Source organism: Siphateles boraxobius, unplaced genomic scaffold, assembly GCF_051911475.1.
Source record: "Siphateles boraxobius isolate OS27281-9 unplaced genomic scaffold, OSU_SipBor_1 6, whole genome shotgun sequence".
NCBI classification, from domain to species: Eukaryota; Metazoa; Chordata; class Actinopteri; order Cypriniformes; family Leuciscidae; genus Siphateles; species Siphateles boraxobius.
Window position 1 is genome coordinate 32,756,647 of NW_027509186.1, and position 23,162 is coordinate 32,779,808.

Below are 23,162 nucleotides of genomic sequence, written 5' to 3' on the forward strand. Positions count from 1 at the left end.
AAACCTATCTATCTATCTATCTATCTATCTATCTATCTATCACATATATACGAATATAATTTGAATCTGAAATAGACAGCTTTTGTAACATTATAAATGTATTTAGTCACTTTTGATCAATTTTATGCATCCTTGATAAATACAAATTTCTTTACACAGAAAAACAAACAAACTAAAATCTTACTGACCCCAAACTTTTGAACAGAAGTGTTAAACTTTATATTTCAGATAAATGATGTACTTTTATTACACCTTCTAGAACCCTGAAATAAAACTATTATTGATAATGACAATACATGTTTCCTGAGCAGCAAATTAGCATATTAGAATGATTTCTGAAGGAAGTTATGATGCTAAAAATTCAGCTTTGCATCACCGGGATAAATACATATTCAATACCTGACTGTGAATATACTAGACCAGGTGACCTACTGTACATCAGACCCCAAATATGCTGATCATCAATCCAAAATCTTTTTATCAGTATTAGTTAAACTTTGCATACCCAAAGACACTTTCTCAGACAGTAGAGTTCAGACAAGACAAGAATGAAATCTCTGTACAAAACCATGTTTTTATTTAGTTGTTTTTGGATTTCTTTTTAATGACATACAACACAAGACCTGCAGAGTAAACAAAACAAAAAAAGAAGAAAGAAAAGTCAACAGGAAAAATTGAAAAGATGTAATTTGATAAAAGCTAGAAAGCAGTTCAAAAATATGCATAATAAAACAAAATAAATAAAAGGCTGGTCTTTGTTATCCCTTGTAGTTATAGGATATAGTTTGAATACAGCTTAATATGATGTACAAAATATCACACAGTGATAAATTGCTATTAAAAAATAAAAACGCATAACAAAAAAGTCCGTTTTACCTTGGCTGTGGACTGAAACTTTTTTCTTTTCTTTTTTCTCTTAAATTTCCATACAATTTTCATTTTTTAGGCTTTTACACGATCACAAGCAATTCTTAAGCCTAGCAAAAAAGGTACTACTGTCGTCATACACCTTATTACTAGTAATCATAATGATAATATGTCTATCAAAGAAAAGCATATACGTGAGAAAATGGGAAACTTACATTATGCATCGGCAGCTTGTCAAACATATAAACATTCTCGGTTTCTTTTCTTTTCTTTTTTTTTACACAGACTCGTCCTCTCTCGGTAAGGAATGTGTTATGTTATAATAATTTCAAGACTCGTATTGCAACGAAGGGTGCGGAAAAAGGTGTACAAAAAAGACAGCAGGACTCGTCTAAACACCCATGCAACCGGCAGTCTTTGGAAGAGAACTTAATGCGGCAATACGTAGATGAACCGAACTGTTTGTGTTATTCTACACGTGTAGTGTAGCATAAAGCTAACCGTTAGTGTGCGGTGCGAAGTTTCTAGGAAAAGAGGAAAGCAGCAAAGGATTATGAGATTCCACTGAACGAAAGTCTGTGGTCACGTGACATTCATTGACTGGGCGAACATCCCAAAATGAATTATACAAAGGACACAACATAACATTGTCCATTAATAAAATTACTCCAAGAGGTTTCTACACTTGCTAACTCGAAAATCCAGACCGCTTTTCTTGCCCCCCCTCCCATTTTCTGGGTTGGATAGAATGATTTTAGATGGACGCGGTCTGGTTAAGGGCCGGCATGGCTCCATTATGCTAAATCGCTCTTTATGGCCCATCAGTCTTTCTGTCGCTTCTGACTTGCCTTCTGGCCTCGTCTACGACCACGGAAAACCAGTAAAGGGTAAAAATAAACCCTGCAAAACGGAAACTGGCCAAAACATGATGTGACCTTTGATCTCCAGAGCTCAAGACCAGGCTCACTCAACTAAGGAACCTAAAGATCAGATTCAGATGATTCTTCATCTCACCTGCATTTTGATTCCTTGCTTAGCCAACAAAAAGCAAGCAGACCCACTTTTATTTACATTAAAAGAGCCATGAGAGCTATTTTACCCTGAAACACCTCCTTCTCTTGCCTTGACTAAGGGTACAAGACCCGTCAAGTTGACTTTTTTAATGCGTCTACCTTTAAGTTTCACCACTGGACTTCAACCTCTTGGTAAATCAAGCGTATACTGCGGGCACTCGTTTTCACGTTGTCACTTAAAACGCACGTTCGAGCTTCACTTTGTTCTCTGCTTTTCAGGGAAAAAAAGAACTTAGGTCGAGATCACAGATGTCGAGAAACTCAAGAATCGACAATACAGCTGCACTTAAACAGTGGAACTTGTAGTTTGTTCAAAAAAAGATGTTTTTATTGGAGACAATCATCAACCGAAGATCCTCAGGCGTAGATATGGAGTTTATCTTCTTAAAAATACCCTGACAAAACCTTAAAAGCCACTTCGGCAAACCAGATGTATTCTGAAATTTCAGACACACTGGCTACATTTCTGAAATGCCAAAGAACTGTACATGATGACTGAGGAATGGCAGGGGTCAACCGAGATTTGATACTTTACGACCCTCGTCGTGAACAGGTCCCTGATTCAGAGATCTTAGCACCAAGGTTGTGAAACAAGAGTGCTATGTACAGCGCATCCTGCTTATGTACAGAAATTAGTTACTCATCCAACTGCAGATCTTCCCAAAAAAGTCTTCCGACCGATATCGAACACTACAATAAATACACTACTCAACAGTCACCTGACTATTACGGATAATGCCACCTGATTGGTTATGAACGAAGACGATGATTGCGAAAGGCTTGTGCTGGCACCGTCACACACACAGATACACACGTGTTTGGTTTTACTTCAAGGTGTAGTCGTCATATGAATGAAATGTGTGTAGGAAGTGATTATGAAAGGCTGAAATACTAAGGCTTTTAGCTGTGAGGCTAAAGGTAAAGCTGTGTTGTACTTCGCAGCTGAACCAAAACCAATTTTTTTTTAAATTAAACTCATCTAAAGCAGTCTTTGGAATGAAATGCATCGATCACCTCATGTTGCTAGGCGACAGTTATGTGAGGACATTAATTCACAGATTAGCACTAATGCAAGTTACATTGAGAAAATGTGCAGGCTTGGGTAATGTCTTGTTTACCGAGAGCCTTCAAATCCTCAACCTAAACCGAGCTTGACATTAAAATCCAGGGTGTGTGTTGTGTTAAGGTGTGTGTTTGGTTGGTCCATCCGTCAACAGATTGGACATTCTTCGCAACACACTGTGCAGATTGTTAGTAGTGTCATCTAAAACTGAAATCAGGACCAGAGCAGCAAACTCATTAGTATTGAAAGCGGTAGAGTTTGTATCACAACATGTGAGGCATTAAAGAATGATGGGTCGTGTGCCTTTTAGACAGGCAGTGATGTGTAGAACATTGTTCCCCTCGTTTGAGTGAGTGTGTGAGTGTGAGTGTGTGTGTGTGTGTGTGCAGATATTCGGTGTTTCACGCTTTTGGCCCAGTAGTGGGTGGCTCCCCTGAAAAGAGATAAAACAAAAATGAGCTCATGGCTTCACATGAACACGTTCCCATGCACACATGACAAGTAACAGGTGCTGCAAATGATTTTAGCCATTTTAATAACTTGCGACAAACATAAAAAACGGAATTAGAACCAGGGCTTGAAATTTACTTTTTTGCTCATCAGACACTGTGGCTAATGGTTTTCCAAAGTTACTAGCCACTCAGCATTTTCACTGGTCAAAATTTTAACATTGATACCGTGGGAAATATATAATATATACATTTTTCAATTGTCGTCTTTTAAAAAGGCATCTGAAATAATAAATTAGTATTAGTCAAATATAGATTTTTCGATATATAGATACTGAAGTATCTGAAACGCTACTGTTGGGAAGGAACAACCAATCAGATCAGTCGTTACTCCATTATGTGAGTCACTTTCTGTTCCCGATGAGCCGACCACGCTAGCTACCACTTGGGTTTCTCCAGCATGTGCACTAAACTTAACTTTCATGGTCAAAGTGGATATGTTTAAGTTGTGCGTCAATGATACCATGCAAGTAATTTAATGAGTGTTGTCTATTGATGAATAATCAAAACATTGTGCGTTCGTTTGTCTATGAGGTGACGACTAACCTAGAGTCTAGCCTAAGATGTTAATTTAATATGCATATATTCCAAATACACTTGACTTCAGTATAATAATGATCACTGATTAATGCTTTCACAGTGTATAAATGTACGTTTGAATAATGTATAGATCTGTTCTGTAATTATATATATTTGTTAGTTTAATGTGTAATGACTCCCGCAAAAGACATTTATGAGCGCTATTATGTTTATAATAGAACGATATTGGGATAAATGCCAGTTGTTGTTAATGATGATGGAAATGTTTGATATTAGCTGATTATTGTTTATTATTCACATATTACCTCAGATACCACGTCTGATAAGATAATTCCATGCCATGCCCTGTGGTCTGACTGTGCTGATTATTCATGCTGGACTTAAATAAAACTGTTACTTCTGATTCCTGCCACCTGTGTTCTGACCGACACACCAGTGCGAGCACGGCTAGTTTGAACCAGTGCAATACAGTCCTAAGTAAACTGAATAACAGCTACCAATACCCGCTTCCCGAAGAATAGACACTCGATACCAAATGCGCTTTCTCACTCTCTCATCTCTCCGACAGCGAGTTGACACACATGCACGCACTCACTCACTCACTCACTCACTCACTCACTCACTCACTCACTCACTCACTCACTCACTCACTCACTCACTCACTCACTCACTCACTCACTCACTCACTCCGCATACGTGTAACGGTATAATGGATCAGTGCGTCAGGTTTTAAAGTGACAGCAGCCTAGTATACCTGCTGCCAAATAATGCGATAATATTAAAAATATCTCAGTGGCATTTTTTCCCCATGGTATTAATGTCAAAATTGTGGCCAGTGAAAATGCTGAGTGGCTAGTAACTTTGGAAAACCACAAACCACAGTGTTCTGGTGAGAAAAAAAGTTAATGTCAAGCCCTGTGTATAAATATCAAATAAAATATTTGAAATATATCATGATATAGATTTTGGCATATACTGGCGCAATTGCATACAGAACTTATAACTCATAATGCTTATAATGTGCATTTACCAGTGAGAAAATCAAACGAAGATCTTGGCGAGCGCGTCGGCCCCAGCGCTGGCGATGAAGGGCTGCGACGGGTGAAAGGCCACGTCATGAATGGCCTCATCGTGTTTTTTCCTATGTGCTGTGATCTCCTGCACACACGTGCGATTGTCCAGCATCCACAAGCGCACCGAGCAGTCATGACCTGAGAGAAACATAAAACACAAGATAAAGATTGCAGAGATGACACTTTGTTGACAACTTTCACATTTCCGTGAGAATGGTCTGTTGACGTGGATGTGTTTGGAAGGCTTCAGTTGGCTTGTTGTTTTGTTCTCTGACGTCACACACTCCATGCCAGTGTAATTTTACTTACTGCCGGAGATGAGGTAAGTGCCTTTAGGGTCTGTGGTAAGACAGGTTACAGCATCCAGGTGAGCCACCATGGAATGAATCACTTTCCCTGAAGCCACAACGAGAGGGAGGAAAAAGATTAGGTCATGCGAGACATTTTTGATACTCTGATATCCCAAGTTCTGGCTCAACCAATGGGATTAGATTATGTTTCTAATTCATCCTTTTTAAAGGGATAGTTCACCCAAAAATGTCAATTTTGTCATCATTTACTCGCCCTCAAGTTGTTCCAAACCTGTATGAGTTTCTCTCTTCTGCTGAACTCAAAAGAAGATATTTTGAAGAATGTCGCGAACCAAACATTAGATGGACCCCATTGACTTACATAGTAATTTTTGGTAACACTTTATTTTAAAGTTTCTTTGTTACATTGTAATATTAAGTAATTACATGAACTTACTATAGGGTTAGGATTAGGGTTTGGTTGAGTTGCATGTAATTATGCATAATTTATAGTTATTAATATAGTAACTGCATGTAACATATGTAACAATGACACTGTAAAATAAAGGGTTACTTCATTTTTCCCCCCCATACTATGGAAGTCAATGGGGTCCATTGAGATGCAAATTAGCTTTTGCTATGCTCCCTATGTGCAATACATATTTTCCAGTTTTGACTGGGATCATGTCTTTTTTGTACTGTCTCTATACAAATAAACTTATAAATAAAATAAATAAATAAACTGTTTGGATACCCATATTAAATAAATATCTTTTGTGTTCAGAAGAAGAAGAAACACTTCATACATGTTTTGTACAGCTTGAAGGTGAGTAAATGATGACAGAATTTTCACTATCCCTTTAAGCAAGGTTTCCCAGAATGGGATTCATGAGAGAACTGCAGGGGGTCAGTGAAAGGCTAATAATGAATTAAATTATTAAAATATAAAATCAAGTAATTTTAACACCTACTTGCATTAAACAACATCAGAGGACCGTGAACATGGAAATGTCTTGTTAAATGATTAAAATCTTAACTTTAAATTTAAAAAAGGGTTGGCTAGCGCAAAAAAAAAAAAACTCTTTAAAGTATTCCTGCAAAAATAAGGCGACAAAAAAAAGAAAAAAAAGAAATCTATATAAACCTTACTTGATGACTTGAGTAACCATCCTGACTCATCCACAAATTTCACATTTTACCTTTAAGACCATTTCCACTGCTGACACATATCCACAAAATCAATAAAAATGTCCTAATGTGGTGGAAAATAACGCCACAGGTAGTGCCCCGCTGGGTTCACGTTCCAGCTGTCATTTCTTCACGGGCTAATCTTTCACACCAAGAATGTTATTCGCTTTTCTTCAACTGCTCTAGCTATATAAACTGGTGATTAAAGGTTGGTGTCTGGCTTCAATTCGATTGAGGTATTTTTATACCGGAGGTTATTTTAACTGCTTTGAGAGGTCTATTATGACTGCACCGTAGGAGAGTCAAATGGATTTGCTGAAGTATTTACAGTTCCCACAGTGCACAGCTGGAAAATACGCAGTGAGTGTTATTATGGGCCTCAACATTGCCACAAGTTCACGACACACACACACCTGTCTTGTTGTCCAGGTAGCGGATGGTACGATTCTCGTGGGCTGTAATGGAAACCGGTTGGGACGGATGGCTGACCACACGGTTAATCAGCTCGCTGCCTGCAGGGGGCGGTAAAGGAAAACACTTTTATTATTGTACAACAGGTTGAGTCAACATTAAATTGCATTCATAACCCATTTTACTTCTGTAATGTGATTACGAGTGCAACTATGATTTTCAATGTAGTTCAAGAATTTTATCATCAGTTACTTATCTACCATCAATAACACCTGTTCACACACACACATATATATATATATATATATATACATACATACATACACACACACACAATCTATTTTAATGAAAAACAAATAATGAATAAATTGCAAACATTTTAGTAAGAAGGAATTACAATAATAATTATACAAGGATAGTATTAATTTACATGACCTTTTCCAAAATGGCAGTCTAGTAAATTATAATATTATAAATAAAAATGTTATACAAAATATTACATAATAATATTAATATAACAATATACGGTAATACTGACATTACATTAATATGAACTAACACAGCTTCTAAAGAATTTATTAATCTTAATTAATATTAATTTCAAGATCTACAAATATATTTTTACAATCAAAATATATATATATAGTATATATTATTTAATGGACCTGAGCTTACATGAACTAACAATGAATTTTTTTAATTTTATTAACTGAAATTGACAACAAAAAAGAAAAAAACAACAAAAAAACAAAGTGTATTATTCACTGTTAGTTAATGCATTAACTAACGTAAAATAATGGGATCTTTTTTGTACAGTGTTACCCAATTCATAATAAATAAATGCATTATAATTTATAATATTTAATAATCATTTACGATAATTATACTATGTATAATTAATACAATTTTAAAAGGTTGGAAAAATTGCTATTAAATAAATAAATAAGAATATTACAAACATTAGGCAAATCTATAAATTTGCATGACCTTTTCCAAAACCTGTCCAAAATGTCAGTCTAGTAAAGTATTTCATCATTTCATTATATATATATATATATATATATATATATAAATTAAAAACCTTCGCTGGTAAGCATAGATTGTAAAAGTAGTGACATTTTGCTAGATGTCAATTCCTGTATGATGCGGAGCTTACCATCCTTAGTCTGGGTCTCCAGGACCATGATGCTTTGCTCTGTGTTGAGGTCATAAAGCAGAGTCTCGCCCCCATCGAAAGACACAACAACCTGCGACGGGTCGGTGTTTACAAAGGCAACCGAGGTGGGAGTGCCGTGTTCTGAAAGACAGAGAGTGAATGAGTGAGAGGGACATACAGAAAAGAAAAGCAATGCAAACACACAAGGTCTCCTCCTCACCTTTCTCCTTGTTGAAAACAGACACACACGGTGAGGAATTATGGGGGTCCCAAATCCGCACAGTCCCATCTGCCGAGCAGGAGGCCAAACGCTTCAGGCTGGATGAGTAAGCCAAACCCCACACTGCGTCCTCATGCCCCGACAACACACTGCTCTCCACGCCTGGATCTGAACGCATTTACACACCACAATTCAGTCTAGCTGTGTCCAGTGTGTCGTCAAATTATTATGTAGTCAGTGCCCTCTAGTGGACTCTTATATAAACAAAACCGTATTGAGTGACACTGTGGAACTTGCAAGTGCAGTATTAAATAGACTTGCCATAGTTGTCGTAAGGATCCACATTAAGGTCCGGGATCTTCCAGCCTCGCACGGTGCTGTCCAGACCGCCGCTGTAGCATGAGTCTCCCTCCTCACCCATAGCCAGAGAAAGAACAGCACCACTACAAATCACACACACGAAACATATTAAAAAAGTTACAACAAAAAAAGTTATGTGGCTGTACCACAATAAAGTGATCAGATTGTTAAACCATGGTACTCTGATATATAGAGTGGTGCTGATTGATTTCCATATTCATTTACATTGTTATCTAAGGTACTTCAAAGACCACTAGGTTTTATAACAGAGCTTTATACTCATAATTTAGCCTTCAAAGGATAGTTCACCCAAAAATGAAAATTCTGTCATCATTTACTCACCCTTATGTTGTTCCAAAGTAAGACTTTCCTTCATCTTCAAAACACAAATTATGGTATTTTAATGAAATCTGAGAGCTTTCTGTCCCTCCACTGACAGCTACGCAACTACCAATTTGACGCTTCAAAAAGTTAATAAAGAGATTGTAAAACTAATCCATATAAATTTAGCAGTTTAGTCTAAATATTCTGAATTGACACAAATCACTTTATATGATGAAAAGATTGAATTTAGGCTTTTATTCACATATAAACATTCATCAATGCACACAACAGTTGTGGTAAACGGAAGCTCAAGCATGTTCACTTGACATGCGGGAACCAATGAGGTTCATTCTTGTGTTACGCAGCACGTTTGAGATTCGGCAAGAAGCAATGAGATTTGACCTTGCGCGTTAAGCAAGTACGGTTGAGCTTGTTTATGTCCGCTGATCAATGTTTAAATGTGAATAAAAGCCTAAATTCAATCTTTTTACCATATAAAACGATTGAGACTTTTTTTTTTAAATATTAGTTTTACGTACATATGGATTATTGTTACGATCTCTTTATAAACATTTTGAAGCATCAAAGTGATAGTTGTGTAGATTTCAATGGAGGGATAGAAAGCTCTCAGATTTCATTTAAAAGATCTTCATTTGTGTTCCGAAGATAAATGAAAGTCTGAGAATGAAAGGGTGAGTAATTAATGAAACAATTATCATTTTTGGGTGACCTAAGCCTTTAAGCACTTGGCAAGTATGTTAGTCACAGGTCAAACTATTAAATTTTTGGTGGACTTTCTCCAGATTACAGTCAGATTATAAATCTCACTCACCTGTGTGCTCTGAATGTATAAATGGGCTCAACGTCCAGCGCTGCATTTCTGTGAAAACAAAAAATGAAAGTCTTCCAAATTAGCACACAGCGACAGCGCTAAAAGAAGCATTTATGGATCAACATTTCAAAATATACTTCTAGAGACACCTACACTAACACAATAATAGTGACATACTTAACATAAGAGGGCAGTGAAATAAGGATATATTGTGTGGTGTGTCTTGGGTTGATGCAGGGTTAGGATGTGGTTCTTACTTTTTGGAGTGCATTGCCTTGTTGAGGTTCCACAGCTTGAGTGTCCCATCTTCAGAGGCGGACAGCAGCACGGCCTGGCTGGGGTGAAAGGTCAAGGCTCGGATGGCGTCGAAGTGGCTTCGTAGTGTGAACCGAGGGTTCCATGTTTTTTTGAACTCTTCTCGACTTTCCTGCAACTAAAAAGAGACATGAAAATAAATTAAGAGTAATTCATACACACAACAGAAAACTAACATACTGCCAATTGTACAGTAAATACCTTATTAAAAAAAAAAAAAATTAACAAACAAAAGTTGTAGTACTTAAGGAAAAAATACTTTAAAATAATATACTTAAGTGAGAACTGAATTGGAGGTTTTCTGACACTTAATTTTAATCTAAACAAAATGTATTGTAGTTTAAATTTATATTAAATGCAATTAGCTGAACTTGAGAGTGCTTTTTTGACCCACTTAAGTACTTAAGTACATGCAGCACACACTTTAATGCTTAAAAACACACTTGCGTGGGGAGGAGACATTACTTATAACACTAACATCAATGGTGAGGTCATTGTCGTTGGCAACAGTAAGGTCAGCCAGCTCTCCGAGGTTCATATCTCCTCCTCCAACAGCATCCAGTATGAAGACATCAGATGAGAAGCCAAGAGCGCCCCCTTGAGCACAGGCACATACACAACAATTAACATGCTGAAATTGGAATATAAAAAATATAGTTGTTTATAGCAGCAGTTGAAATTTAAGCAACACTGAATATGGCTGTGATGAAAATGCATTTTTAATTTGCCAATTAGAACTATGCCAGTATTATAATGTTGTCTCTAGACACTAAAACACATATTTGTTTGAAAAAATAGTGACAGAGTTAGAAACGACAAATCATTAATATAAGCATTTCTGTTTTAATTCTTTGGAACTGACCATTTCAATGACTAGATTGAAAAACGTTTGTGTGATATATGCATAATTAAGGTCTCACTATACATTTTCATTTTTTTATGTAAATAAATATTATTAAATCCTAATTACTGTTATACATATAAAATTATGAGTAAATCAAATAATGTAATGTGGGAAAATGCCTACATTTTAAAACTTTCTTTTTTTACTTCAAGCATTTAATATTTTTCTTTCTAAGGCAACAATGATTGCCTTTTTGAATAATGATAACGCAGATTAAATAAATACAAAAAAAAAAGCAATGCAACTGATTCAAAAACCAACTGAGTGATATGCATTTCACTATACATTTGACATTTTAAAGAAAGATTATTTACTTAAGAACTGCTATTCCGATAAAGTAAAAAAAAAAATTGTTCAATAATGTCACTGAGATATAATATAATATAATCTTTATTTAAATTCATTAAATATTTTTAATATTGGCAACAATGAATGTTTGGTTGAGTAATGAAAATTTCAATGAATTAAAATTAATGAATACATAAATTGATGGGTTGAATGAGTAATTCATTAATTACTCTTTTCATCAGAGCGAATAGTTGAAAAAAATTAAGCTTTTTTGTATGTCCAAATGTGAACGGTTTGGTATTGAGAGAGCCGGATGGCTTTTCTTACCCTCACTGGAGCGTGCCTGGCCCGGGATAGAAGGAGGTGGAGTGGGTTTGGGAGGAAAATCTGACATAATGCCTTGCAATTTGTTCCGGCGGTTCTCTGAACCTGGGCAGAGGAAGTAAAAGGAGTAAACAAACCAGCAGAAAAACAAAAACAACCATTCATCCTATGGTATGATGACATGTTTGGAAGAAGTGACGGGAATATCAAGGGAAACAAACAAGCATCAGTGAAGTGAAACGAAACGTGTAGACAAAATGGTGGCCCCGTCAACAGATTTTATCAACAGGAAGTTACAAACAAAAGCAAATTAAAAGAAAACAATAAGTGGTCACAGCATGACGATAAAGGGAAACCCTCACATCCACTATCAAAAATACAATGCAGGAATGAGGAGTTGTCTAGTCGTACATGTCCCAATTTCCCAAAAAAATGAACATATGAGCCTCTATACCTAATTCACGACCGTCTCCAGATATGCGAGCTTCTCCCGCACCTTCCCCTTCCTCCCCTGAGGCCAAGAAATCAAACTCGCCCAGGGCGTCCTCAGAATCATCTTCATCATCCTCGTCCTCAGGGTCAAGATCTGTGGTCATGGGTTCTCCGCCCATCTACATGCGCACAGACAAAACTCTATTAGAAACAAAACAGGATCTGTGCGTGTGGGCCTTATCTTCATGTAAACACTCTGACCTTGCTTCTGGACTTCTTGTTTTTGCGACCATCAATGCAGTCAGTAGTCATGCCCTGGAAGTCTTCTTCTTCATCACTGTCATCCTCATCGTCGTCCTCACAGCCACGAAGGAAGGGAATTTTATCCAGGACAGAGCTGTCCATCCGTTCTTTAGAACCCTCTTTCCCAGCACGCCTGCAAGAGAGAAATTGCTGTACTATAACCACAACAAACATTAATGCAGAAACTAGTTTCAAAACTGGCTTCCCAAACACCATACCATATTAGAACGCCCCTCTCGAGTGTCTTGTGGCTTGTCACTTGTATAAAAAGCCAGCAATAGCAATATACAATGCTCAGTTAGGAGTTATGTTTATTATGGACAGGTAACAAGACACGTACAGAATTATCCTAGCAATATGCTGTCTGCGGCTGCCAAGCAACACTAGACAAAGGGCAGTTAAAGGTAACATTGAGAAACTGTGTGAAATCTGATAAAATAAAACGAATAAATAATTAAAGCCAAAAAAAAAATAGAACAAAAAACGAACAAAACAAAACAAAATTGCACTTATTGCATAAATAAACAGATTTTTTTCTACCCATCAAATTTATTTGAGTTTAAAGGGGTCCTGACATTAGAAATCAAATTTGCATTGATCTTTATACAGAAGAGGTTCTGCAAGTTTAAAAAGGTCCCCCTAAATATAAACAAAACAAAATGGCTTGTTTGGATATTGCAGGATCTGTAACATCACACGGCAAATACATTTGCATATGTCTGCCTCCAGAGCAAGACATCGAAGAATAGTTATAGCACATAGGCCCCACCCACTGGCTTTCAGTCACTTAACGTCTGACACTAGTGTTGGAAACAAGTGAATGGTTTATTTTAATGGCATCCCGGGTCACGTTGAAGGATTAAAGGGATAGTTCACCCAAAAATGAAAATTCTGTCAGTATTTACTCACCCTCATGTTTTTCCAACCCCGTAAGACCTTCGTTCATCTTCGGAACACGATTTAAGATATTTTTGATGAAATCTGGGAGCTGGATCACTCCTCCATAGGCTTCTAAGGGATTGACACTTGTTCCCCTGAAAAGTTATTAATGGCATCGTTAAAATATTCCAAGTGACTACAGTGGCTCAATCTTAAGTTTATCAAGCGACGAGAATACTTTTTGAGCGGAAAAACAAAAAAAATAACGACTTTATTTCAACTATTCATTTCCTTCTCTATGGGCCTCTAGTCAGTTAAAGTAGTGTAATTGCGTAGAGCTACGTCACACGTAGGCTCACTATTGGCCGACTCTGGTCATGCGTGTGATGCGTGTGACGTACAACACAGAAGAACTGCGCTATATCACTAGTGAACTGACTCGAGGCCCACAGAGAAGGAAACGAATAGTTGAAATAAAGTCGTTATTTATGTTTGTTTTTGCGCACAAAAAGTATTCTCGTCGCTTGATAAACTTAAGATTGAGCCACTGTAGTCACTTGGAATATTTTAACGATGCCATTAATAACTTTTTGGGGGAACAAGTGTCAATCCCTTAGAAGCCTATGGAGGAGTGATCCAGCTCCCAGATTTCATCAAAAATATCTTAAATCGTGTTCCGAAGATGAACGAAGGTCTTACGGGGTTGGAACAACATGATGGTGAGTAAATACTGACAGAATTTTCATTTTTGGGTGAACTATCCCTTTAAAAGTTTGTTCGAGGCATTTGATTTTGAAAACGAGCAACAGTGTAATGGACAGTTCGCAAAGAAACTTTTGTTGAAAGATGAAGCAGCCAACTGATCTTACAGCCGCTGCATCACAAACTGTAAGTAAATTATTTCATGATGCTTTGTAAATGATGGTTTTAATTGGATAATGTTTTCAAAAGACTTGTAATAGCTAGTCGGCTTTAATACTGTTTCCTATGCAATGACGTTAGATCGCAGAATCTGTGATTTCAGAGAGCACCATGTAACAAGAAAAAATATTTTAACATCAGAAAAAAAAAGAGTCTCCTTAAAGTTTTCTAAGAGATTCCTCAATTCTTAAGGACTACTTCATCTGTAAACAAACACTGACTGGACCTTATTTTTACACTGACTTAAATATGAGATGTGAAAATGCATGTTGTTCTAACCGTTTGATCTGCTCTTCTATCTGGCGCACTAGTAGTGATTCTCCTCCTCCGTGAGGTTCTGGTTCTGCAGGCGGTTCATTGGGAGGAGGCCCGTTCGCCTCTGGACTATTGCGACCCAACAGGGAACGAACCCGTTTGGAGCGCATGTCCAAGATGGTGTCGGAGTATCCCACCTCCTCCAGGTACCTGCTCATTAACACACAAAAAAAACACATGCACAGTGTCAGCACAACATTTTGATAAATACATTTGAGAATGAATGCAAACAAAACGCACTGACTTGCGCAATAACTGCCGGCCCTCCTTCCAAGGCATCTGATTGGTTGGCTCAGAGTCTGAATCTGCAGGCCCATTGGGTACTGTGAGAAACAGAATGATGTCACTAAACGCAAAGAAAACATATAACCAACAACATACAGTATTTATTCTAATGAATCTGGGTATGGTTAATATGTTTTGGAAAATATGAATTAGACCATGTTTTATAGCATGTGTGTGTGTTTGATAGGTTGTTACTTGGTTCAGCTTCGGTCTCTGGCTTCTTCTCTCCAGGGCTCTGATCAGTGCCACTTTTCAGCTTCTGATGTTTGGACCTGGAATCACAATAATGAGAATATAAATGATCAACATCATACAAACTCATGGAAACATCTTCTGATCTCGCAATGAGATCGGTGTAGCGTCTTCTATCAAACAATTAAACATAACAAAAATAAAATAAAACACAATACAACAAAAACACAATAGAACGTAAAACAAAATAAATAAACAAAACAAAACAAAAAGAATGAAACAAAACATAAAAAGAAATTAAACAAAAATGAAAGAAAAAACTGAACAAAACAAAAAAAACATTGAAAATACAAAACAAAAACAACAGAACATAAAACAAAAACAGAAAAAAAGAAAAAAAAGAATAAAACAAAACAGGAATTTGACAAAAACAGAACAAAGCAGAACCAAAAACATAACTAAACAAAAACACAATAAAACAAAACAATGAAAAAAAGACAACAAAACAGAAAACAAAACAATAAAACGTAACAAAAAGCAAAAAAAAATAAACAAACTGAAAAGAACAAAAGAAGAATACATGAACAAAAAACAGAACAGAACAAAAACACAACAAAACATAAGAACAAAAAACATCAAAGCGGACAAACAAAAAAAACTGAACAAAACAAAATCCAAAACAAGAACAAAACAAAACACAACAGGGCATAACATAAAAAGAACTAAAAAAAACAAAAAACAATAGAACACAACAATTGTGTGTGTGTGTGTGTGTGTGTGTGTGTGTGTGTGTGTGTGTGTGTGTGTGTGTGCTCACCTCTCCTGTTTCAGAGCGTATTCCAGCATCTTGATTCGCCTCACCAGATCCTGCTTCATGTTCTCCTGACCTTTCCTCTCACCCTGCAGAAACGCCACCTGAGCCTGAGACAGCATAGAAAGACAGACAGACAGAGAGAAAGACAAAGATATAAATATGGTACGGATTCAAACCAGATACATCTGAGAGAAAATTAAAGGTTAGATGTTATAAGCACCGTGTTTGTATGACCACCAATGACATTCTGAGGGCAAAGTTTAACTAAAGGCCTGCAATTTCAGATGGCTGCTGACCGAGCACCGACCAGAGTCATGAAACACAAATATGTTGACGGAAAAGAGACTATAAAGGGGGAGAAACCAGAACCATTCATTTCCCAGTCAGCTGTGGTTTAGAAGAGAGAGAACGAGGCCTCAATCGCCCCCTAGAGTCCACCGTAAAACCCACATCAATTAGAGATGCCAAGTTACTAACAAAGTCAGCTGTGTTCAGGCCAGAGAATTTAGTTTTTTTTTTTAAATGGAGCATTCTTTTACCAGTTTTGCATGCGTCTCTATTGCAAATGACAAAACGTTACGGCCCTAGTTACGGCCCAGTGAATCTATGCTTTCAGGTAAATAAATAAATGTCTAATAGTGATTTGATGTGTGTTGGTCAGCAGTCATATTCTTGTGTTCACATAAATCAGTAACACACCCCCACACATCAGTGTACCTCACACAACAGAACTGTATAGGCCTTGGACTTTAAAACATTATAAATTATTTAATAATTTAAAAATAAAATAATACCTTTAAAAGGTTAGTTCACCCAAAAATGTCTTTCGTTTATCTTCGGAACACAAATGAAGATCTTTTTAATGGAATCTGAGAGCTTTCTGTGCCTCCATTGACAGCTACGCAACTACCACTTTCAAGCCCCAGAAAGATAGTAAAGACATCATTAAACTAATCCGTGAGACTCCAGTGGTTTAATCTCAGTTTTATGAAGCGAGTGCTTTGTTTGAAGGAAAAAATTATAATAATATTAAATACAAAATAAAAAAGACCACTTTATTTACTAAATGTTAATCTCCAATGAGCATTGTCTTTATTACTTTTCTGGGGCTTGAAGTGGAAGTTTCTCAGCTGTAAATATGGAGGGAGAGAACGCTCTCAGATTTCATTTGTGTTCTGAAGATGAACAGAAGTCTTATGGGTTTGGAACAACATGAGGGTGAATAATTATTAACAGAATTTTCATGTTTATTTATGAATTAATAATTATAAATAAAATATAAATAACTATATCATTTCCAAAACCATACTGATAATGTACAACATATTATAAATTTGAGTATCTGATGATTAAAAATATTACATATTATAATATACAGTATATTATAATATAGTAACTATTTATTATATTATAAATACCACTAATAAAATTATTAAAATAATACGTATATATATATATATATATATATACACACACACACACACAATCACTAGTGTTGTTGCTAATGTAAAAAAATTATAAATAAATCTGTTGATTTAAATAAAAATATGATTAATAACCATTTAATGAATACCACCATTACCCATAATAAAACAACATATTAATCTACTACATTAATAACTGCTATTATTTTTAGATCTAAGATTAATAAATATAGAACCTATATAAATAGCTATTATTGTTGTTGTTGTTAATTTAAATAAAAATATTTATTTTATTATATAATGAATACCACCACTATATTTACAATTATTATTATTCATTTATAATAAAATGTGATTTATAAAAGTATCTTTTTATATTGCGAGAAATCTGTTTAGCAAGCAAGCCTTGACTTGTGTTAAAGCTCAATGTGAGAAACTACAAAATGCTTCACTCCTAAAATCATGATTTTTTTGCCCAAAACAGGGACAATTCCAGCCTGATCTCTATTAAGAGCTTTTTTTAATATCTTTATGTAGGCCGTGTCAAGCCATATATAACATTTGTTCAAAATCCCTCCCTGTCTCCAAGGCTGACTTGCAGGAAAAGTAAAGCATGACAAGTTGGCACAGGTCCTCATGGAGACCGACTCACTGCAGTTGCCATGGTGTGGGCAGGAAACCTGTTATGGCAGGTCTTTGGAGCACTTTGACATTTTCACAAAGGCAAGTAATTGCCCATGTTTTCGGCCTTTGAAACTGGGATACTTGTCACACAATGGCTGTGCATCTGACATAATTATCAATCAATGAAATAGACTGCTTTGGGAATTACACATCGCAATCTACCTATCAAAATATAATTAGTCTCATCATAGCAGAAAAGTAAATATCATACATATGATCGCTTGGAAAAGTCAGAGACACTTCCAGCTACCAAGCTCTGTTCTGTGGTGTTGTGCTGCAAAAAAAAAAAACACAATTTTTTTTTTTTTTTTGGTCACTGAAGGTTTAGGAAGGGGCCGGTACTACCACACAGACACATTTATGTGGACCGCCCCTCTTGTGACTTCCTGTGGGTGGGAACAGGTCAAGGGCACATACACACTCTCTCTCTCTCCACATTAGTATCCCTTTGAGACTCACTCCAACAAATAGAGCAGCAGACTTTTTCTGGGATGAGTCTTTTTAAGAGTATATGAACCCATTTGGACTCTTTTATTAAGTGTTTTTATACCACTTCTGTGGGCGAACCTTTGGCCTTCAGTTAAATGCAAAAAAGGTTCTATTGACAATGCAATATTATATTGACATTAAGGGAGTTGATAGAGGTGAAGATACCTGCTGTATGACCCACGCGTATATCTCATGTAAAGAATTTTTCGCTGACTGTATGATATTGTGACAACCATATTGCTTGATAAACATTTATCAAAGTATTAGGCTAATTGTAAAATGGATAGTTCTAGTACTGGATGGCAATTGGTTAATACAGCACTTCAGCCATGCTTTAGAGCGGCATGATATTGGAAGGAAAAAAAACTGAAACTGCAATTGTTTTGTTTGTTTTCCTGCTACATGGACAAAATGTGAGCTGCCATTATTATAGGGGTTAATATCATTTTGTGTTGGCTACAGTGAAAAAAAATGAAAAAAGAAGAAGAATAGAGGACAAAATCCAAAAGTGAATCATAGAGACCGTTAGGGTTGGGCAATAAACAATATCCTATTGAGATTGACATTTACATTGGACACAATCCTTCTTAGGGTTCGACAATCATCAAACAACACAGAAAAACTGCAGCAAAGTGACAGCAAACCTCAGCATTCATCCTGAAGGCCACGTTTCCACAAAATGGACCACAGAAGCCAACAAAGCTCACGTTAATGAAAGAGACACACTTTCAGACACCATTGCTAAAATGTGAGGCAGTGAGAAAGATTGTGTTATGATCATGACAGCTGGATAGTTGGAGCACCAAGATGAACTTCATCTTCCCAGGTCAGCTTAATTTCTGTAGTGTATTCATTTTCTGTAATTTCTCTACTGTAGGCAGTTTTGGAGAGAAGAGTGTGAAGCTGTTATTTCCTCCTTCAACATCTTAGGACCAACTAGATGTTCTAATCGAAGACATTCAAATGGAGACTATTCAAATGTTGTATCAATCTTTTCTATTTCAATAAGGTTGGAAGCTGTATTAAAGCCAATTTTTGGCAAAACACCTTAATAAAGAAATATGGCCTTTTCCCCCCAGGTGTCACATTATTTTGTATACATACATTTGACATTGTTGCAGCACCTCTCTTCCCAATCTGTCAGTAACGTTATCTAATATTTATATTTTACAGTTTTAGTAACAATGATAACCCTGGCTGCTACAGAGGACGCCATACCTGAACGATCATGTCCTGCCTGTCCTAAAGGTAACACAATAGCACAGGTGTCCCACATAAAAACATCAGGGAACGATGTCCCACGGCAGGGCAAACCAGCTACTGTCACACTACAACTGTCCCTTACTACACTTTTTATAGGCCAAGTCAAAAAGAATGTGTGTGGGACATGGAAAACCTAGCAGCTGGTCCCTGAAGCCTGTGCACATTTCCATAGGCATGTCCAGAAGATGCCTGGCAGAAGAACACACACAAGTCGTCCATGAGAGCCACAGGGCCTGTCCTATTATAGCACACACTGGCAACTCCTTATGTAATCTACTACATACATGCAGGCACTGTTTGAATGGGGTCACTTAATCGCTAAGCTTTTTCTCAGGCCCAGATCTGCTGAACACTAGGCCAGGGGAGTCCGACTCAAAAAAAAAATACAAAAGACGGTTTAAACAAATTTTATTGGAAGCTAATCCCTAGGTTGAAATCGTTTTTTCCCCCTCCTCTCTAATATGTTCTTGATGGAAATACAAGCTTTTCTAATAGATTTTATGTTTCCAGTTCCATATAAAATAACTAGAGCCATACATCTTTCCCATATTGTAATGTAATACTCGTAAGTAACAGCATTAAATTACAAAATTGCTTTGACATCTTCTGTGCTAGACACACAGATCGGCTCTCTTGGGACTGAAAAAAGCATTCTCCAGCCGGACTGCATTACGTCATTTCTTGGACAGAACTACACAATTTACAAAAGAAGTAGCAGTCAATAGGTCATGTGACATCAATGTCAATTAATAGAACATTTATTTGGAATTTAAATTTCAAATAAATGTCAGCCAGGAGCTCTAAAACAGCCTTTATTCTATTACCTTGCACTTAATGCCACGGATGAGAAAGATGTAAGACAATAAAAGAAAATCATGTTAATAGTGCAGGATAGTACAGCATAGGCTATATTTTATCGAGAATAAAACATATGCATCAGTCTGCTATTTTATTCCAACTGTTAGTTGTGCTCGGAGGCTTCCATATATATTTAGTTAATTTGAGGAGTTACGCTTCAACTAAATTTAATTGTGCAATGCAAACATATTTAGTAGTGCATGCATAAGTTGAAACTTAGCGCCAATTTAAGTTGTAGCTCGTGCAACTGGCCCCAGTTCTTTTAGTGAATCGAACTAATATCGCGATCAGTATATTCCAATTTCTAAAGCTTTTTCCACCACGGAATAAAAAAACAAAAAAGGTAATTGGGACTATTTATCTTACAATCTTGACTTACTCCTTGAAATTTATATGGTGAAAAATCAGAATTGCTAGTTATAAATTCAGTGTTTTGGTTGTGTGAAATAAAGTCAGAATTGGGAAATATAGGCAATTCTGAGTAAAAAAAAGTCTGAATTATGAGATATAAACTCGTAATTCTGAGGCAAAAAGTCTAAATAATAAGATATAAACTCGCAGAAAAAAAGTCAGAATCGGTAGTTAGTTATACACTCGGGATTGTGAGAAAAAGTCAGAATTGTGAGATATAAACTCACAATTACGAGAAAAAGGGTCCGAATTGTGAGATACAAAGTAAAAATGACTCCTTTTTAATCAAAATGATACATTAAAAAACACTTAGGTCACCAGCAAGTCGAAGAGTTCAGTGAATTAACCTAACTTTCTCACTGAACCGCAATGTATTCCTTTCGTCATGTTAGACTATAAAATGGACCAAGTAGCCAACTTATTGTTACTACTTTTTTTATTTATAAATCCAACTAATTGCACGACCAGTCTAGTCCAATTCCCCCAGGAATGACTCCGTTGAGCATTTTTTTACTGAATCAAAAGCATACAACACCAGTGTAATTGGTTCGAGTATCGGATGACTCTTTTGTGCCGGTTCTTTTTAAAGAATCAAAACAGTTGGTTTCAGTTCGTGAAATCTTTTAACTCGCTTACTAAACCACAAGTTGGTCAAAACTGTGACTGTGTTATATCATCACGTAAGATTTAAATCCGCATAGTAGCTAACTGAATTGGTTGTTCATATGACAAAGTGTAGGCTAACGTTAAATATGCACTAACGTTAATTTTTTTGTGCTTTTTTGATATTAGCCTACATTACACAGTATTATATTACATAGTTTTATAGTGAATAAATACGATCAATCTCATAATTGGACAACAGACTGTGGCAGCAGTATACAATAAGAATACTTTTCCCCTCATTTCTCAAAAAGTACTAGCAACAGCACTACGGAACCAGAATCGACTCTTTTCCTTAGGTGGGTAACGTTATGGCTATTCAACAAAAGGACAATATTTAACAGTTAAATCTGCTAACGTAACGTTACTGTTCCAGTGAATAACATCAGATGAATACTTAAATCCCAAAACTGCGTCTGATCAACAATAAGCAGACGATCTTGACTTCTCCTGCGTCTTATCTGTAACGTTAAATGTGCTCTTCCTCAAGGAACATCCGTCTGCAAGAGACCAAAACAAGCGATTACAGAAACGCTGTTTACCCTCAGCTCGTCTCGTTCGGCCTCCCAGCGATATTTCTCGGCTTGAAAGCGGCCCCATTCGAACTGGATGAAATGTAAGATCCCGGGTAACGAGAGGCCCGCTTCTCCGTCCTGCGGATCCCGCGGCTGGGAAGATCCAGCCATCGGCCCGGACACGGCGGCGGCTCCTGCGGTGGGAGCAGGACCGAGCACAGCCTTCGGCCCGTTCGGATTGCGCCCCGCTCCGCTTCCTGCGGGGCTCTGGTTCGTTCCTCCAGCCACCCCGCCGGATCTTTCCGCCTCCATCAGAGCGTTCGAGCTGTCGCCGGAGCCAGGAGGTGGAAATACAGAAGAATATGCCACCCCGTTGTTTGAAGTCTCCACCGAAGCCCTCTCCCGTTTTCCTGCCCGATACAGATAGACGAACGAGTACTCATACACACGGAAAAGTGCCAAATAGTGATCCACTCCAACCACTGAATGGCTGCAAACGCTCCTCCCAATGGGTCATTAAAGAGGCTTCCGCAAGGGGGCGTTTTGCGGCTCCAAAAGAAAATGAAAATATACAAAACTGCAGGATTTACGATGCTGATGATGAACGTTAAAACGCGTCATCACAGTCTGTGTGAATTTGTTGGAGTTTTGTAGGAGACGAGAAATAGAGCCGCTACAACCTATAATCGCTTAAATCTATTGAGTAGAAAGATCTGTGGCTGACCACCACGTAAAAATCACCTCAGCAAAAGGCAAAAGTCCAGTCATCACAAAGACTGTGATTGGCCCATCCTTGACAAGCGGTGAAAAGTAAAAGCTATCACGTGGTAATGTCGAGTCATTCATATTTTTAATGTTACCTGTTCTAAAGATATTTAGGTTTTCTTCAAGATATTTTATGTTCTATAGTTTCAATTACGAAACTGCATATTATAATTTCTAATTTTAATTTCTAAATTCGAATTTATTTAATCTGT

At 36.9% G+C, this 23,162-nt stretch overlaps 1 protein-coding gene across 2 annotated transcripts; it reads right to left on the reverse strand.

Annotated features, from left to right (window-relative positions):
* Window positions 1-554: 554 nt before the first annotated feature.
* Window positions 555-22,668, reverse strand: LOC143716419 (striatin-4-like). Of its 2 annotated transcripts, none has more exons than XM_077208966.1 (18): window positions 22,213-22,668; window positions 15,882-15,985; window positions 15,068-15,144; window positions 14,832-14,910; window positions 14,552-14,737; window positions 12,431-12,605; window positions 12,192-12,348; window positions 11,741-11,842; window positions 10,700-10,818; window positions 10,164-10,339; window positions 9,907-9,954; window positions 8,712-8,833; window positions 8,391-8,558; window positions 8,171-8,311; window positions 7,017-7,115; window positions 5,435-5,521; window positions 5,083-5,263; window positions 555-3,436 (listed from the first exon to the last, which is right to left on the reverse strand). In XM_077208966.1, the coding sequence occupies exons 1-17, from the start codon at window positions 22,495-22,497 to the stop codon at window positions 5,094-5,096; spliced, it is 2,295 nt and encodes a 764-aa protein (XP_077065081.1). In that variant the 5' UTR covers window positions 22,498-22,668; the 3' UTR covers window positions 555-3,436; window positions 5,083-5,093. The 2 variants fall into 2 exon arrangements, with proteins under 2 accessions (XP_077065081.1, XP_077065080.1); XM_077208965.1 differs by having other exon boundaries at window positions 11,741-11,836; window positions 22,213-22,639.
* Between the last annotated feature and the right edge of the window lie 494 nt (window positions 22,669-23,162).

Coding starts and splice junctions, on each gene's coding strand:
- LOC143716419 (XM_077208966.1), bottom strand. CDS start 22,497: ATGGAGGCGGAAAGATCCGGCGGGGTGGCTGGAGGAACGAACCAGAGC. Junction 10,819..11,740: donor CCAGGCACGCTCCAGTGAGG/GTAAGAAAAGCC, acceptor CCTGTGCTCAAG/GGGGCGCTCTTGGCTTCTCA. Junction 5,264..5,434: donor CACTTACCTCATCTCCGGCA/GTAAGTAAAATT, acceptor TGTTTCTCTCAG/GTCATGACTGCTCGGTGCGC.